Genomic DNA, 19,257 nt, shown 5'->3' with positions numbered 1-19,257 from the left:
GCCTATTTTTAATATGCAATTAAACAGTGTCACTGGAGAAGTGTTGTCATCTCCATGCTATTGGCCAGATCCTCCAACATTGGTTGCATAGGTTCAAAACAGCACCTATTTTCATTTATATACAGCACCTATTTTCATTTATATGAATATATGAATGTGCTCCAGGGAAGTCTGAACATGCTCTGTGGCTATGATTAACTGTAGTGGTAGGAGAATAGAAACCAAATGGGTGGGGAATTAAATGGACTGTGCTGTAATATGGCATGACTGGCTAGCTGGAATTCTAAAAAGGACTATTCCATCATGCAACATTCTCTTGCAGGTCCCTTCCTAGTCTGATCATTTCTACAACCTTACCTGACTGGAGAATCAGATTCCGAGCAACACTGAGGGCAGATGTCTTCACTTCGTTCTTTGCATCCTTCTGCTGGTAACCACAGGAATATTGGCCAGCATTCTTCGGCGATGCATAGACTATGTATTGAACATATTGAGATGTTGCTTTCTTGGCTGAAACAGGAGCCCCATCTTTACAGAAAAAATATCTGGTCGGCACAACCTCTGATGGAGCCACACATAGTACTGCGATAATTTCCCCTTCAGGAAACAAAGTTGAATTCCAGAATAAACCAGGAACAGGAAGTTCACCTAGAGAACGAACGAACAAATGAATGAATGGAAGAAATAACGAAAGAGCATAAATTAATGCAGAGAGTAAATGAAAATGTTTTTGCAATGGAGGGTGAACATTTGAGTTGTTGTTGTTTAGTCGTTTAGTCGTGTCCGACTCTTCGTGACCCCATGGACCAGAGCACGCCAGGCACTCCTGTCTTCCACTGCCTCCCACAGTTTGGTCAGACTCATGTTTGTAGCTTCGAGAACACGGTCCAACCATCTTGTCCTCTGTCATCCCCTTCTCCTTGTGCCCTCCATCTTTCCCAACATCAGGGTCTTTTCCAGGGAGTCTTCTCTTCTCATGAGGTGGCCAAAGTATTGGAGCCTCAGCTTCACGATCTGTCCTTCCAGTGAGCACTCAGGGCTGATCTCCTTAAGAATGGATACGTTTGATCTTCTTGCAGTCCATGGGACTCTCAAGAGTCTCCTCCAGCACCATAATTCAAAAGCATCAATTCTTCGGTGATCAGCCTTCTTGATGGTCCAGCTCTCACTTCCATACATGACTACTGGGAAAACCATGGCTTTAACTATATGGACCTTTGTTGGTAAGGTGATGTCTCTGCTTTTTAAGATGCTGTCTAGGTTTGCCATCGCCTTTCTCCCAAGGAGCAGGCGTCTTTTAATTTCGTGACTGCTGTCACCATCTGCAGTGATCATGGAACCCAAGAAAGTAAAATCTCTCACTGCCTCCATTTCTTCCCCTTCTATTTGCCAGGACGTGATGGGACCAGTGGCCATGATCTTCGTTTTTTTGATGTTGAGCTTCAGACCATAGAACATTTGAGTAATCATGTACAATTAGATTGCTTTATCACCATTATTTTGTCTTACTGTATCGCTTTTTAGCACTTTTTTTTTCATGATTGTTTATTGTATACTGCTTTTAATTATTTCTTTTCAGGGAAAGTGGCATGCAAGTGTTCTACTCTGTTTTATTTATTTAAAACATTTTAATGCCACATCAATTTTTATTTAGAAATTTGAGGTTGTAAACTCTCAATTTAATTCTTGATGATGAAATGAAACAGCCCTGATCTTCTTTGATAATGAACATTTAGCATTCACCATTTGGTTTGAGCAGAGGAACACAGACACTCACACACACCAAACTCTGCAATCCTGCACACACTAGTGTACACAGACCTGCGCAGTCTCAAACTCACCTGCAGAAGTGCAAAGCTCTGAATCTTTGTCATCACCCAAACACCAGTGATTTGCAAGCAGAGAACCTGCAATAACATACATGCAATATGTTTATAATATGTTTCAACAAGTAAACACAAGGGCAGAGCAATAATTTAATAATTCTCCTGACCTGCTATTTTGGCTGCAGCCTTTTTGAACTGGATTTAGTGTTTTCTAGCATCCCTGGTAATTTCTAATTATGCAAATAATGCACATATAGATGAGAGTCAATGTAAAGCCATATAAGTGCCAAGTTTCCTATATGCCAGAACACCTCTTATTCTGGTGCAGTTGTTTTTTTCTGTGTGCAAAAGGGTGCATGGTGTTTGAAAGAGATTAAGCAAGCATGTGTGAATGCAGAGCTGAGGAGAAATCAATAAAATTGTCTTTTCCTATGTGTTGCAGGCTGTTTCTTCTACCAGCACTTCTTTAATTTGTACATTTACATTATGGTGTGTAACCCAGTCACCCTTAAGCTAAAATCCTTGGTTTTCTTGGAGATAGAACTTGAAGGAGGAGGAGGAGAGGAGGAGGAAGTTAGATGTTTTCATGAAATGTCTTCCACAAGTTGAAGAGGAAGGCCTTATTTCAGTTTATTTTAAAAAATGTATGTTGAAAACAGCTTGGCTATCTGCAGTGCTGGGGGGCAATCCTACCACATAATCTAAAGACATGGGCATCTTAGGATGCAGCAGATTTCTCCCTCAGCTGGGCTCACCATGCTGCTCAGACAAAGATATGCTGAGCTAGTTAAACTGAGGGCACTGTAAGTCCTCCAGAAGGCTGTTGCAGGGATGTGACAAGGAGCAGGTGACTTAGACTGGAACCTAAGCTCATTCAAATCAGTCTTGAGTCCTGGAAACCTCACACATAACAGTATTTTTAAGGCTTGTTTTTCCGCTGCCTCACTTAGGCAGAGCAGCAAAGTTGTATGATCACCCACTCCCTGCCTTGCCATCCACCACTGCCAATCTTACTGATCCCCCTCTCACACAGGCACATGCTCCCTCAGACGCGCCAGAATTTCCTAGATGTATGGCAACCCTAACTTTGAGTACACACAGTTGTCTCTATTACAGTTGCCTCTCCCCATTTTTATTTTTAGAGTTAAGCCAAAACTTCCTACAAGGCATTTTTCTGAGAACATTTCAAAAATATGTTTTCTATGAGTATTCCTTTTTGAGGCGTTCACAAAGTAAAGGAAGGATTGAACTTTGATTAATAAGAATACACACAAAGGCTTGAACCAGCAAGACTCTCGGAAGGGTGCGTATAATAGTCTCTCTCACTGCCTCCAGCCCCTGGTCCAGGTCGTTTTATTCACAAAATAGCTTTTTACAGAGTGTTCGTAAGAACCAATCAGATTTCTTCTGAGCCTTTCAACAAACCCCACGTGGGAACAAAGTTAAACTACCAAAACTAATTAAGCACACATATTTCTGAGGTAAACAAAGAAAAGAACTACAAAAGAGTACATTTGGCAACCCCGAAAGTGATAAACAAGCAATATACATGATAAGGAGGATGGCCAGGAGGACAGCTATCATTATCACCTTTATGTGAGATCTGTTTTCTGGCCCTAAGATTAACATCCTGGGATTAACATATCAGAAAGGCTACTTCAAAGAAGCTTGCCCACTATCTTTATGGCCCAGGATGCATGCCTGGCAAAGCAACTGGGCTGTGTACGTGACTTTTCAAGCAAGAGAAATGGACAGTAGAGGAAATGGCCAGAGATGCAGAGGGTTGTGGGATTTGGTCAGAAATTATTGTCAATGAATAAAACCCAGTCGACACAATGCATTCATCGTGGACACAATGGCTTGATGCATATTTTATAATTCCTCATAGTAATCCCACCTGACCCCACACTCTGGATATTTGCACTCCTACACTTTTCTCAATGTTTCAGTAAAAGGCCATCTTGAAGCATCTGCTTCTAGTATTTTCAACACTTTTCTATGCTGTTTCTGTTCCCATTCGCCAGATAGCCTTAGAAAGACATTGGTTTCGGGCAATGCGAGAAGATGCAGAATGGGAGCCTGCCTGCCAACTCATTTCCCACTGCCGTTAATTCACGGAATCAGAGAAAAGGAGATGGAAAATGAAAAGCTGTGCTACTTCTGGAATGTTGGGGAATTTCTCCTCCACTTCAAGTAATTACATGGAATTTTCTCACTAGTTTCTCTGTTCACTAGTAGCATGGAGAACTATAAGAGGCCATTTGTACATAACTCTCATTACTTAGGAGCCATTTCTAGAATCCTGCTATTTATCCATGAAGTGATTTCCAGAAAATGTCAAAGGTCCAATCACTGAACTATTTACCCTTTTCTTTCTTTTTAGGACAGCATTCATATACATTCACACACACACACATCTTTTTTAAAAAATACATTTTATTAGAGTTTATAAAGAGAAATACAAAGATTATTGTCAAATATCTATTTTTAAAATCCAAACTAAAACATTAATCTCCCCCCACCCACCCGCCGCCGCCAGTATTCCATCAAGATAAAGTGGATGGGACTGCAAGCCAGCAGCCCATGCCCAAGATGGAGCTAAGAAGTTGACCATATCCATGAATTCCCTTTCCAGTTTCCCAAACTTACAGAGAACCCAGAAGAGATTCATCAGGGCAGAGCAGGTGTTGGTTTGCCAATCCGATGTTTGCCCACTCTTCCCCACCTCTGACTCTCAGCTCCTTCTACTTCTCTCACAGACAAAATGGAAATCATCACGACTTTTGCAGCATGCATGCTTCTATCCCCACCCCTGGGGAACACCCCCACATGTGGCTGCAGCTACCACTCAAGGATGTATAATTTTATACCTTTCCTTCTGGTGAACTATTCAATGTATCTATGACCCTCAGGCACATTCACTTAGAGATAATATTTGATGGTCAGAAAGGCAGCTTTTCATCTGTTATCCTCTTTCCCAGCACCAGAAACCCCTCTGAAAATGAGTAGATTATTTCACATGATAGAGAGAAGATTCAGACATGAATTGCTGTGAAAGATTCATTCTAGGGAAATAAATAGGAAATCACCCCCTCCCCCCGAGGACAGTATTCCCTCAGGATAAAGTGGATGGGGCTGCACACCAGCATCTCATGCCCAAGATGGAGCTAAAGCATGTACACACCCATGCACACAAGCCACCCCCTAGGTAACATGGCCTATAAAGAGGGGAGAGTGCCTGGGCTGCATTGTGTGCGTGAACATTGGGTGCGTGAAGGTGAAGTAGTCATCCTGCATGAGATAGAAGGATGTTCTCATATTAGTAACAGGGTTTGACTGATTTGTATCTATGGTTCTACAAATGAGGTTTTTAAACACCAGTAATGGCTAAAAGTAGCAGTGGCAAACATTTTTTAAAAAATGTAAAAATGGATTTTAAAAATGCCTACCAAATCATAACCACAATATGATCTATTATATTTCTAATCTAATCTAACCATTTCATTTTTCGTCTCCCATTCTAATATCAATCAATATCTATACCTATAACCCAAGGTACCACTGTATAAACACATTTTTAAATAACTCATTAATTTCATAATATTGAAACCAATCCATTACCCATTCTTGCATTTCTTCAAACTTTTTCAATTGGCATACATTTCCAGAAAAATACAGTATGTCTCTATATCTGCCCCAATTCTCCATCATATTTAGTTTCTTTTGTGTACTAGTTTCTATAGGGGATAGCCATAAAAGTGTTTCCCTTCCAAGTAGATCTTGGTATCTTGTCCACACTCCATATGCTTTGAATCATTTCTACTTCTTAGATGCTGGATTCATTGATGCCATTGGGTCTCCTCTGTTTCTCTCATTTTTGGGCACCTGTATTTATACCACTATCCTGGCTAAATGAATACAAATTTCTATCCAGGCTTTCTGCATTGCATGATTCACCCTCTCTCTACAACAATTCTTCTATGTTCCTCAACATATCTCCTTATGCTTTAGCCATCTGCAACACATTTAATGTGCTAAGCACATTCTTGTCACATTAATGATGGTCATCCTCACTTTTGCATGTGCTTACCTGTCAGTCCATTTCCACATTGATCTACCCTTCCTGTATACCTATTGTATAAACACATTGTATAAAGTATTTCCCTTCAAAATGTGCATTTAAAAATGTTTGTGCTTTTCTTTAGCCAAACAGTATTGGATAAGTAAATAAGTAGGTATGGATCTGGATTACAATTCCCATCAGCCCCAAACAGTATGACCAAAGCAAGGGATGATGGGATTTGCAGTCAAGCACCATCTGGCAGCACACAGGTTGAGCTACCCATTACAGGATGACTGGAAGAAGCCCTAGTCAACAAACAGCAGTTTGCAGAAGTTGCTGGTTTCTCTCCAATATCCATTCTGCACATGGTTTTGCATCTTCCTCACCTCTGTAGAAGCGGGCATCTAAGAATTCTGTGAATAAAGGAATGAACATAAAGGTTTCATTGGCAAGAACGTGATGGATACTTCTACCCATTCTACAACCTAATCAATCAATGCCATGGGTTGGATCCAGATTTAACCATGCTTAGAACATACTGTTTGAAATCAGTTGGGTTTAACTTAGTTTTGACTAAATTACATCTTTTTGATTTCAATAGGTCTTTGCTATGTATGACCCAAGCCTTCTTCCATAGTGGTCAAAGTGTGTGGTGGGTCAGGAGGTGCATGTGTAAGCCCCACGCCCCCACATCCTTATGTTCATGAGCTCCTTTCTGATCTTGATGCAATGAGCATGAATGTCTAAAGGGGGCTTTAACCTGCTATCAGTTGAACATATATGGAAGCTTTAGTGTGAGAACCCTGGCAGATTCAGATCGTTTTTAATTAAATGCTTTTTCACCCCATGAACTAAGGTCTGGAAGATCCTGTATGTAGATGGATATTGCGGATGGATTTAATAAACCACCCTTTGTCAAAAGACCACAATCAAAACAACTATTATAATAAATATTTCATTAAAATATATATTCTAAAAGCGTAAGTTAGTATCTACTCATCTCAAGCACAACTATAAAGCATAATATAATATATTTCTAAGATGAGGAAAATGCAGCACTGACAGCCTTTTCAAAACTCTGCACAGATATGATATGAAATGAAATTTAGCAGCTGCTCAAATCCCCTTATGTCCAAAACTGATGAAAATTTGATAATACAAAAACTTGAAGTGTGTCTCCTCTTTGGAACACACCCCTTTTGGTTAATTCCTGGACTAAGTGCAAAGAGTGGTTGTGGCACGTGTGGTATTTTTATGATTCAGGAATATGAAGAAGAGAAGAAGAGTTTGGATTTGATATCCCGCCTTTCACTCCCCTTCAGGAGTCTCAAAGCGGCTAACATTCTCCTTTCCCTTCCTCTCCCACAACAAACACTCTGTGAGGTGAGTGGGGCTGAGAGACTTCAAAGAAGTGTGACTGGCCCAAGGTCACCCAGCAGCTGCATGTGGAGGAGCGGAGACGCGAACCCGGTTCCCCAGATTACGAGACTACCGCTCTTAACCACTACACCACACTGGCTCTCAATATATATTTTTGCAACACATATACAAAATGTTAGACTACTTGTCTTTTTCGATCTTCAAGATTTCTGCAAAAGAAAATTTGCATGGCTTAGAAATGAAGAGCCTCATTCAAATTAAAAAAGAAAAACAAATTCCAAGAAAATCAGTTTGTAATCTAGAATTAGTAACAAAGACTTGTACCCAAAGGACCTCTTCCACTGACAGAAGTCTTCTTCTGTCAAATGTTTAATTTATGTTTTAAAATTTGCATGTTGTATATTTTATTGTTGTAAGATCCTTTGATACCTCTATAGGATATGCATTTTATAATAAATAAATATAATACCCCTTCTTCAGAGGAAGGGAACCTTTGGTTCAGGTTGAGTCAAAATGAAGGGGAGTAGGGTAAAGGGGAAAATATTTTAAGTGGGTGCATTACTTGCATCGGTGGTTTTTCTTAAGTTTTGGTGTCAAAAGTGCCTCTTTTCTCTTTTCCGATTTTTAGAGACAGCACTGCTAGCTGCCATGTCAAGACCAAGTATGGCTGTTTGGCAATGACACAACATTCATTGCACAGATCAAAACCAAACTAGACACTTGATGCCCCTATTTTCATCAGAGAAATGTTGGAGGGTATGATATAGTTCTGGGGCATGTTCAAAGTTCCAGCAGACCCAAGCTGCTCAGTAAACATACATAGGATGGCAAAATGGAGGAAGTCACTTGGATTCTGCATGTTCAAAAACTGAAAGATTTTGTAAGACTTACCACTCCCTGCCATTGATTTATCTGCAAAAGAGGGCGGGGGGAGAAAAAAGAAGAAGAAAGAATTACATTTCCTTTTATTATATATATATATATATATATATATATATACACACACACACACACACACACACACACACACATTTTTATTAATTTTTGAACATATCATTTCCAACAGTCATTTAACATAACTTCTTATCTTATACAATATTTTAGACTTCCGTAAACAATCTCTGAAAATTTTCCGTTCTTTATCACTTGTTCTGCATTTCTTAGTTTCTCTATTACTTTTAATTATCATTAACTAATAATTCTCTTCATAGTCTTCCTTGGAATATTTCACATAATCCTCCTTACAGAACTTCTTGCAGTCCTACTAGTGTAATCTGTTTATTACAATTGCTTTTCAAATAGTTCAAATATTTACTCCAGTCTTCTAAGAATCTCTGGTCCCGCAGGTTTCAAATCCTTCCTGTTAATTTATCTAATTCTGCACAGTCCATTAATTTCATTTGCCATTCTTCTTTCGTCGGTAATTCTTCTGGCTTCCATTTTTGTGCCAATAATATTCTTGCTGCCGTTGTTGCATATAAAAACAACTGACAATTCTGTCTGTTTATATCCTCCCCTACAATGCCAAGTGAAAATGCTTCTGGTTTTTTAGTAAATGTGTATTTCAACATCTTTTTCATCTCATTGTATATCATCTCCCAGAAGTGTTTCACTTTCTTACATTCCCACCACATGTTGTTAAAATATTAGCCTTTCCAGGGGAGATTTACCAAATCGGACTTGAAATACCGATATAATGACCTATTGTTGTTAGCCGCCCTGAGCCTGGCTTCGGCTGGGGAGGGCGGGATATAAATAAAAATTATTATTATTATTATTAAGAGCTCACCTCCCCCTATGACTATTTATAACTGTGCAGCTCAGTCTTATTTCGTAATGGCGGCTTCCCAATTACTAAGAACCCGTCCAAAGTTTTTTGAAGTCTCTCTGGTGGCTAACGAGATCCTGCTTCTTTCTAAAATCAGTATTTGGAGGGTCTTTTATCTTCATCCAGGCAATTCAAAAAACAGAAGCTTTAATTAAATAATATTGTTATTGCCACACAGTTTATATTTTCATCTCGTTTGCTATAAATAATGTAAATGGTTCTTCTGGGGGGGGGGGGTTTGCCAAGTATTATAATAAATCAGAGTATAATAGTAAAAAAGGCTTTACCCCCCCCCCCCCGTTCCAACATACCAACTTAGATGTTATCCTTCTTCCACTCGGTCTCTTTTGGCATCTCAGTGGCTGGCTTAATTGGCAGGTTAATTTCCCCCTCCTCACTCGAGGCATGTCCAAAACTTAAATCCAATTTTTCATCTTAAGTAATGGAACTTGGTGCGCTCGTGGGGACAGCATCCAGGAGATCCGAACTCCCTCGGGGGCTTTCCATCCAGTGCCCCCACCCCCTCCTTCTTTACGAACTTGGGGGTGGTTTATTGGGCATCCGCAGATGAGACTGCATCTTCCCTTACACCGGGAAGAATTTGGGAGGCTGATTACTCCCATCTCAGCCTCTAATTACCCCGTGGGAGCTGGAGCGATGGTATTGTCAGCCATCTTCTGCGGCGCCTCAACCAGAAGTTCTATTTTATACATTTTAGCTAATTTCACAGGGGTGATATACCACCTATACATCATTTTCATCACATTTTCTTTCAAAGCATTGCATGCTGTAAATTTTAATCCTTCTTTCCACAGTTTTTCCAATCTTTTAATTGTATATTATACCCAAAATCTTTGGCCCAATGTATCATAACCGACTTTACCTCTTTATCTTTCAAATGCCACTTGAGCAGCAATTTATACATTTTAGACAAAATTTTATAATCATTATTCAATATTTCTATTTCAAATTTTGATTTATTATCATCAAATCCTTTTTCCTTCAAATCCTGTTTAAACATTTCATCGACTTGGCGATAGTGCAGCCAATCATTCACGTATCCTTTAACCTCTTCATAGTGTTTCAGTTTCCATTTATTTCCTTCCTTTTGTATTAATTTTTTCATATGTGACCCAATTTTTACTCATATTTGTCTTTTTCACACTCATCGCTTCTAACGGAGAAACCCACCACGGTGTTTTACGTTCTAATAGATTTTTATACCTATCCCATATTTCAAATAGAGATCTTCGGAATATATGGTTACCAAATCCTTTATGGACTTTTGTCTTGTTATACCATAAATACGCATGCCAATCAAATTTATTATCATAACCCTCCAAATCTAACAAATCTGTATTTTCTAACAACATCCATTCCTTTAACCAATAAAGGCAAGACACTTCATAATACAATTTCAAGTCTGGCAGGGCGAAGCCCCCTCTTTCTTTAACATCTGTTAACAACTTATATTGAATTCTTGGTTTCTTCCCCTGCCATCTTCTGCCATTCCTTAAAAATTGCTGCCCCCTTGATTACTGGCCCGAAGTCATGCAAAGACCTTCATGGCAGGGTGAAGCTTTGAACTGAGGTCTCCATGGCTGAAATGCAGCACTCTTCCTACAGCATACTGGCTTTCAATAGCTACTTGCTCAAGACCAGCCAACAAGTACTTTGCTCTAAAGCCAAATATGCCTAGAGGCAGCGGGTTGTCATTACTGTATTAAATGTACTCAACTTTATCTTTGCAAGAGTCCATCTTTAAGGGGTCGGGATGGAGGAAACTTATTTCTGTGAGATTTGGAAGTAGATGGGGTTACACAGCATGTGTGATGGGGGACAAACAAGAAAAGCAGGTACAGTGGTATCTCGAGTTACAAACGCTTCAGGTTACAAACTCCGCTAACCTGGAAGTTACCTCGAGTTGAGAACTTTGCCTCAGGATGAGAACAGAAATTGTGTGCCGGTGGTGCAGCGGCAGCAAGAGGCCCCATTAGCGAAAGCACACCTCTAGTTAAGGACAGTTTCAGGTTAAGAACAGATCTCCAGAACGAATTAAGTTCATAACTAGAGATACCACTGTAGTTGGAACTGAGGAATAGGTGAATATGCACAAGAGATTAGAAACAAAAGAATGCCCAAAGTAGAATGGGAGTAATGGAAAGGATAAGGAACATCTGCAGGACAGCAGAGTGAGTGAGCATAATAAAGAACATTACAAAGTTAGGACTTCTTTAATTTGGCAGTCATCTGTGTTAGTTTCCCCGAAAAGGAGTAAATAATCCAGGCAGGACAAAGTGTGCAAGCTATCCAGGTGCAGCAATCTATGTGCAGAAAAGGTGGTGCAAATACTTTTTTTGAATTTTATACTCATACATTGGCGCAGCATTCCTTGCGTGCTGAGGTCCCCCAAATCATCCCTACCCCAATAACTCACACATCACACATAATTTTTGTTTAAGGTTTTTGGCATAATTTTGGCCACAACTTTTATTATCATACAAAATTGTGAGTGGTTGCGTAGGCATTGGTTATGACTAGCTATCCCCCCCGCCTTGGGGGATAGCACTGACTCCCGGATTCCAGCGTAAGTCAGTGTGGAGGAACAAGCAGGGCAACTGGGGCTGCGTTACAGACCCTTCAGTTCCTCCCTGCCTGCGCCTTGGGGTCTTACACGGCCCGCACCCGATTCCAGGGGTTTGGACAAGGGGATGGTAAGCCCCAGAATTCCTTTAACGGAATTCCCATTCCGCAGCAGCATTGGAGGGGTAGGCACAGCCAATCCATACCCCTCCACCAACCAATTTAACCAATGCCTAACCGCCACCCGAGCCCTTATGCTCGCCGCCAACCACTCACAAAGCAAACCACACCCTCAACTTGGACACCACTGCATCCAACCATACATCATTCCCAGACGTGGAAAGATGAACCCCATCAGCCCTGTATAAGACTTCCTCCTTAAACGAAATACGAGGGTGAGGAATCACGCATCCGCCCAAGCTCACCACCAACTTGCCCACCGCGGAATTAATCCGCTTCCTAACTTTCTCAGTGGATGCCGGGCAAGGACTGCCCCACCAAATGCGGCGCTGAAGCAACTGTGACCAAATCAATTTCGTATTAGGCACCATAGCCGCCAACTCCCTTAGGTCCTGTAAAATAACAGTACGCAGCGTATAGCAAGGAAAAGAAACCATATCATTCTCCCCAAGCTGCACCACAATCGCTGAAGGTGGGCCAAGCAGGAGGACACGCCTTTTCATGAGTGGCAAGAATTCCCTCCAACGCATCCCCCTTCTGGAGATCCAGGACACCTGCACATGCTGCGGAAGGCCCAGGCCATCTCCCAATCCAGACTGACGAGCTCTGTCAGCGGCCCAATGCACAATACTGTGGCCCACTATCCAGATACGGATAGTGCCCGGACCTTGGGTTAAAACAGAAATGTAAGTACACAGCCACATTATTGCCTCACATACGTTTTGAAAGCATCCGATCTCCATCGACCCAAGTCCTTTATCCTCTTCACGGATAAACCCCAATGGGCGGCTGTAGTTGCAGCACCAATCCGGAAGGAGTGAGGAGCGAACTCCGAAGCCACAAGCCCACACGCTACAATGGCTTTACGCATCACCTTAGTGAATTGATGCCATACTAATGGGTGCCCATCTTCGTGAATAAACAGGGGCCCTTCACCCACTGGTCGCAAGGCCAGGTACCGCTTAAGGTCCTTTACCGGACAAGGGCCACCTTCCCCAGACGCCGGGAGCCTGATAACGGCTCCCCTACCCAGCTGATCCGTCTTTGAGTTTCTGATATTAATTTGCAAGTCAGACGGAGACATACTCACGTCCTGCAACAACAAGCCCCTGGAACCTCCATCCCGCTTTGGCTCAAGGACCACCTCTCCTACTCTCAGGGCCCCAAAGAAAGCCAATGAGAAAGCTGCAGAAAACAAACGGGCCTCGAATTTAGACCAACAGATGCTACGCAATTTAGTATGCATCTGCGCCAGCAACTCTAATGTAATAGGCCGTCTAGGAATAGGCTTAGAGGGAGTGAGACGCCCCCAACCTTCCAAAGCTCTGCGCACCACAAACTTCCCACACGGATCCTTGTTAAAAAATGCCCTGCTAAAAAAGGAAATCGCTGCCGAATGAAGTCGCAGCGTCCTGGCCGCCCGGCGCATCTGGAATAGATGTGCCAAATACTTGAGCACCTGAGAGGAAGAATGGGGGGCAGTAACCTCCTCAACCGTCTGTCCATTAAATAATAAAAAATCTGCCCAGGCCTTTTTATAAGACCTCAAAGTAGAGGGGGCAACAGATGCAGCTACTCCCTGTAAAACTAAGTGCTGCCAAGGTTCCAGAGATGATCCGGGAAAATTTCCGGACGGTCTCGAGCCACTGGCACCAGGGATCTGAATCGCTCCATCTGAAAACGGGACAGAGCATCAGCAATCTCATTAGATATGCCAGGAACAAAACGAGCAGAAAATACAATATTAAAACGCAAACAATGTAGAACAAAAACCCGTAGCAGGGCCGATACCCTTGGAGAACGTGACGCCTGCTTGGCTAGTATTTTCACCACAGCTTGGTTATCGGACCAAAAACAAACTCGGTGGTCCTGGAAATGCTCAACCCACAAGTGCACGGCCACTACAATGGGAAAAAACTCAAGAAAAGTTAAATCCCGAGTTATAGCTTTCCCACGCCAAGCGGGAGGCCAACGCTCGGCACACCATCTGCCATCCCAAAACAGACCAAAACCAAGGGACCCCGCTGCATCCGAATGCACCTGGAAGTCATTGTGGAGGTTCAAAGTGTCCTGCCACAAAGACACACCACTGAATTCCTCCAGGAATTCCATCCAGATACTGAGGTCCGCACGCACCTGGCTAGACAGGCGCACCCTATGCTGCGGGGCCTGTAAACCCGATGTGAGTCTAGCCAGGCGGGAGCAGAATGGCCGCCCAGGGGCGACCACCCTGCAGGCGAAATTCAAATGACCCAACAGCGACTGCAGCTGTCGTAGGGTGACCTTCCTCAAGGGAATTAATTCCTCGATAACACGTCGTAGGGTGATTATCTTATCCGCCGGCAAGCTGGAGGTTTGGGCCACGGTATCCAACAAGATACCCAAATAAGTAAGCTGCGTTGAGGGACCCTCAGTCTTCTCTGCTGCCAACGGAACACCCAGCTCTTCCGTTAAGGAAGCAAATGCCTGCAACAATACAACGCAGTCCCCCGTATTGCTCGCTGAGGCGACCAAAAAATCATCGAGATAATGGGTGACCCCATCCAGGCCAGTTTTTTCACGCAAGGCCCACTCCAAAAAAGAACTAAAGCGCTCAAAAGCTGCACAGGCCACAGAGCAGCCCATAGGCATGGCTTTGTCAAAATAAAATCCTCCTTCGAACTGAAAACCTAGCAACCAGAAATCATCAGGATGGATCGGAAGCAGTCGAAATGCAGATTCAATGTCGCATTTTGCTAGAAGGGCACCAGGCCCAAACTTCTGTATCATCTTGATCGCGTGATCAAGAGAAGCATAGCGCACCGAACAAAGTTCCGGAGGAATCACGTCATTTACTGACGTGCCTCTAGGATGAGAAAGATTATGAATGAGGCGAAATTCCCCCGGGGCTTTCTTGGGAACTATACCCAAGGGTGACACATGCAAATTAGGAAAAGGAGGAGCTGAAAAAGGACCGGCCATACGATGCAAAGCCAGTTCTTTTTTAATCTTTTTCCGCGCCACCTCTGGCATGTCTTTAACAGATTTCTGGTTAACCAAATTCCCGGCTATCGGGGGTGATGCCACCGGAATCCTGAATCCCAAAGAAAAACCCTCACGCAAATAGGACGCCGCCTCCTTGTCAGGATATGAATCCAACAAGGACAACAGCGGCTGCAGCCTCACCGGAGTGTAGGCTAATGAGAACAGGGCACTACTTTCCGGCTCCAGCGACTGGCACCTGGGGAGCGGCTTTTGGGGGCTGCTGAGAGCCCCCACCCTTGCGAAAGGGTCGCCGCATCCCAGTAAAACCGACGCCGAGTGGCTCCCTGAGCACTTCTCACAAAGGTGTGAGTACCTGCAGGGTTGCCGCTGGCAGGCACCCTTGTTGAAATCCCAACAATACAACCGGCGACCTGCCCTTTGAGGGAGCGCCTTAAACTTCTGTTGATCAGGGGCCTTCTTGTCGATGCGGGGGGCAACGTAAGTGGTCCAAACGTCCAGGTCTTTTCGATCCCAGCGGGCAGTGGGGATCTTGGCTGCTCTACGCCTGAAATTCTGATCATAAGCCAATGCAGCAGTCTCTCCGGCCATCGTGAAGGCCGAGCGGACTATGGACAGGTAAACCCATAAATGCAAAGACCTCCTAGGATAGGCTGCGGAAACTACGCCGGCGAAAACTTGAAAACTGTCCAACCAACGCTCAAAGGTCCTATCCGCTTTAGCTATAGTTGCCTGCTTTTTTGAAGCAGCATAGTCCTTCTCTAAAGGCTCTTGACCATCAAGCGGGGGGGGGCTAGGCTAAAGATATCAACATAACGACCATTCAGAATCCTGGACCGCAATTTGGCAGACAAATGGGCACCAGGAATAAGGTCCCTAGCTGAGTTGGTGGAGACTTTAACGTCGGGCACCAAGACCCCTTCCTGACAGTCCTGCACCGCCCCATACTTAGCACGGTGTGAGTTTGCCCTCCGCTCCCAAACCCACTTGGGGAGCCCAGAGGTCTCACCAAAGCCCCAGTAAAGCTTCAGGGAAGCTTCCTCGTCACTGCTAGAGCTCTGGGAAGAAGTACCTGTAGAAGAAGACGAAGTGTCCTTCCGTTTGCGCTTGGAGTGCTTCTTGGAGCTCTTCTTGTGGCGGCGGCGCCCACCGGAAGAGGCCCTTGGAGGAAGAGGGAGGCTGTCCTCAACCGATGACTCCGAAACATCGCCTTGCTGCACAGCGCCTGACTGCGACGCAGGTAAGACCGGGGACTGTACAGCACCTGGAACTGACTGAAAAGAAACCACCTGTGAATGCCCCATAGTCGGACTCAGTGCCACTGAAGACTGCCCAGGAGAGGCCCGCTCAGGGCGGCCCCGCGTTGATGTCCGTCTCCTGGCCCCAACCCTGGTACTCCCCCGCCCCCTTTGCGTGACGCCCTGGGACCCAGGCAAGACCTGGGACCGGGCCGGTTGCGTGTCAGGTAAAGAACCACCGGCTGACAAATATACTCTCTCATCTTCGCTAGATGACGATCCAGGCGAAGAAGCTCCCCCAAGAGGAGCCGGCATCGCTGATGAAGTCGAAGGGGTTGAGCAACGACGCATCAGGCCCTCCATCTCAGCCTCCGCCCTTGCCAGAGCCACCGGGTCACCAGCCAAGCTAGAGACCATGGACTGAAGACGTCTCAACGACTGGCCAGGCACAGGAGAACGCAAGGCCTGGGACGGGCCCTTTATAGGCCGTTTTGCAGAGGGGGTAGGCGCAGCCTTCCTTGCTGCCCTCTTAGGAGCCATTCCTAGTACTGGTGGGAAATAAGAAAATTAATTACCGAATATATAGCAACCAAACAAGGGTGAGTCATGAACTATAATAAGAAAATAAAATAAAATAAAATAAATTTAATTAAAATTAAAATTAAAATTAAAATTAAATTAAAATTAAATTTTAAAAACTAAAATTAAATTAAATTCACCAGCCGGAAATGACAATCCAATCGCCACTAATGTTTAAAGGTTCAGCAACCAAATAACACAGCTAAATTAGCAGTCAGCAAGCAGCAAAGCAAGCAATATATATATATATATATATATATATATATATATATATATAAAATCACTTGCAAATACGCAGTCCACCACTAGAGGCCACCACCAAGGGTCGACTATCTCTGTACCTACTGCAATATCAGCCAGCCCTGCAATTACAGGGTCTGGCCAGTAGATGTCGCCACTAACTCAGGAAGGAGGCAAAATGGCGCTCCCGCCAAAATGCCTAAAATGGCGGGCCTCTAACCGTTCCCCCCCCCGCAGGCCGAGCGCCCTACCCGCGCCGGCCTGCTGGGCCTCGACCCTGCCCCCCAACACACGCTGAAAGCGGGGGCCAGCGGGAACCCAGAAGGCCCGGGAAATGAGGGGGGAAGCAGAAGGGGGAAGGCCCCAAACGCCCTCTAGGCCGCGGAGCGGCCCCCAGAGATCGCAAACCCCCACGCGGTGGGCAGGCCCACGCGCGGCGCGGCTCTAAGGGGCCCCACAGCCCTGCGCACTCCCTACCCAAGATGCAGCCCCAGGTAGATCCCCTGGCCCAGGCCCTGTAGCCCGGCCGGGCACCGGGCCTTAGGCCACCCGGGCCAGGAACCCACCCACTGCCCAAGGGGAGAGATAGGCCAAGAGGGATAAGCCAGGTGAGAGACTAAGATAAAGGAAAGAAAGGGAATTAAGGAATCAATAAGGAAACAAAGGAAAGATGAGAGAAGAGGAAGAAAAACCAAGGAAGATTATACAACCAATCTCTCGCTGCAATCACTCCGGTGCTGATCCGGTGTCCACAGCTAAAGAGAAAGGAACAAGCTGTGGACCCAGTATAAATAACCTCTGACTCCACCCCTTACTTGGCAACATCAAATTTACCCCAGGAACAACAGTCACCAATCAATTCAATTCCCTTGCAACAGCCTGGCTGGCAACTGAGGATGTTTTGTCTGGCCCCATCCGCAACACGTGCTCTCTCTTTAATGAGAACACGCTTTGCTAAAAAGCAAAGCTCTAAGTGTGTGCCTTGGGGCTACGCTGCCTTCACAAAACTGGCTGCTTCCAATTGCTTCTCCCCGTGGTTTGTGAATGTGCTCTTTCACACACAGCTGCTCCTATTGGCTCAGCAAGCTGCTTAAGCGGGTTTGTGTGGCTTGCGCCTTGCAGCTACTGCGAGCCTTTAAACCTGCACAGGCTCTTTAACTTCTTCGGTGGGTGGGGGCTGAGATGCCTTCCCACAAGCCCCTGGGCTGAACATGAGATCGCCATAGACTTGGAAGGGTAGACTGACACGCAGGGTCCATTTCCTGGTTTAGATGCTCGGGGAAAATCTACAGACCTTTCGGATGTTTGCTGTGATTGGGCAGAAACGTCCATCCCTCCCCACCAAACGATAGCAGCATAGACAGGAACTCTTTTCTGAACTCGTATTTCTTTTTTATATTTAAATTGTTTGTTTAGCTGTTAAACATTGAATAGGACTGAGGCATCTGAGCCTGCATTATAATCAAGGCTTATATTTTGATCAGGTTCCTATAATTCTAAAAATGAGCTTAAATTCACAAATGTTTCATGCCAGGCAGGAACTAGGCTGGCTAAGATTTTGGCAGATGTTCATCCTCTTAGGCAGAGGGCCCCTTTGGTTTATTGGTTTATTGCGGTCATAAAAAGGCTGGGAAGCGAGGTCACTGACCTTACAAATAATCAAGTTGCAAAAACACAATGGTAAGCTGGTAAATAGTAAGAATATTGTGCCACAAATAGGACAAACGGCAAGAGCTAATGGAAACAGCAGCTGGCTAGGGAAAGGGGGGCTTCTCTCTGAAGAAAGTGTTTTTAAGTTTTTTCTTACTGTGAACGTCTTTGCTTATAAAAAAACTATATATGTTATGTATTAAATATATTGGCTTAAATGTAATTATGCAAAGGATTTAGAAATTTAGATTCTTATGTTAGATTCTTATTTCATAGAATCATAGAATCCTAGAGTTGGAATAGACCACAAGGGCCATTGAGCCCAGCCCCCTGCCAGGCAGGAAACCATCAGAGCACTCCTGACATATGGCTCCAAAGAAGGCGATCTTTCATAGCTGGTGAACCCAAGATCTCTGTTCAGATAAAAATAGAACCATTAGCCACCATCTGTTCTGGAGTGAATAGGGCAATAGGGCAAAAGGTGAAATGTTAGTTAAGGCGCCTTGTCTAGGGCAAAGGGTTATCTGGTAATTAAGGTGCCTTGTAGAGGTTAATGGTAAGGGGGCAAAGGTGATCGTTAATTAAGGTACCTTGTAGAGGTTAATGGCTACTTGTTTGCCAATTATAAATAGAAGGAAATATAGCTCTTTGTCTCCCATAAAAGGTAATAGGAAATGGGAGTATCTTATATGATTGGTTCTAGCAATC

At 44.1% G+C, this 19,257-nt stretch overlaps 1 protein-coding gene and 1 long non-coding RNA gene across 2 annotated transcripts in view; both read right to left on the bottom strand.

The window, feature by feature from the left end:
- The window catches only part of LOC308461147, a 95,400-nt gene that overhangs the window by 29,771 nt on the left and 46,372 nt on the right, over positions 1-19,257 (bottom strand). The window lies entirely within an intron of this gene.
- On the bottom strand, positions 11,541-16,648 carry LOC308460702 (uncharacterized protein). The gene is made up of 3 exons (XM_080977203.1): positions 16,282-16,648; positions 15,915-16,116; positions 11,541-12,527 (listed from the first exon to the last, which is right to left on the bottom strand). The coding sequence occupies exons 1-3, from the start codon at positions 16,618-16,620 to the stop codon at positions 11,953-11,955; spliced, it is 1,116 nt and encodes a 371-aa protein (XP_080833329.1). The 5' UTR covers positions 16,621-16,648; the 3' UTR covers positions 11,541-11,952.

Source organism: Podarcis pityusensis (genome assembly GCF_964106645.2).
Source record: "Podarcis pityusensis genome assembly, chromosome: 13".
Taxonomy (NCBI): domain Eukaryota; kingdom Metazoa; phylum Chordata; class Lepidosauria; order Squamata; family Lacertidae; genus Podarcis; species Podarcis pityusensis.
The sequence above is the reverse complement of the archived record's forward strand: the minus strand, read 5'-3'. Positions and strand labels throughout refer to the sequence as shown.

What these genes read in the sequence shown, in the direction of transcription:
- LOC308460702 (XM_080977203.1), bottom strand. Translation starts at nt 16,620, where the DNA reads ATGGCTCCTAAGAGGGCAGCAAGGAAGGCTGCGCCTACCCCCTCTGCA. An exon ending in CGCAACCGGCCCGGTCCCAG is followed by an intron (nt 16,117 to 16,281) that starts GTCTTGCCTGGG and finishes GTTTCTTTTCAG; the next exon opens with TCAGTTCCAGGTGCTGTACA. An exon ending in CACTTCGTCTTCTTCTACAG is followed by an intron (nt 12,528 to 15,914) that starts GTACTTCTTCCC and finishes TTTTAACCCAAG; the next exon opens with GTCCGGGCACTATCCGTATC.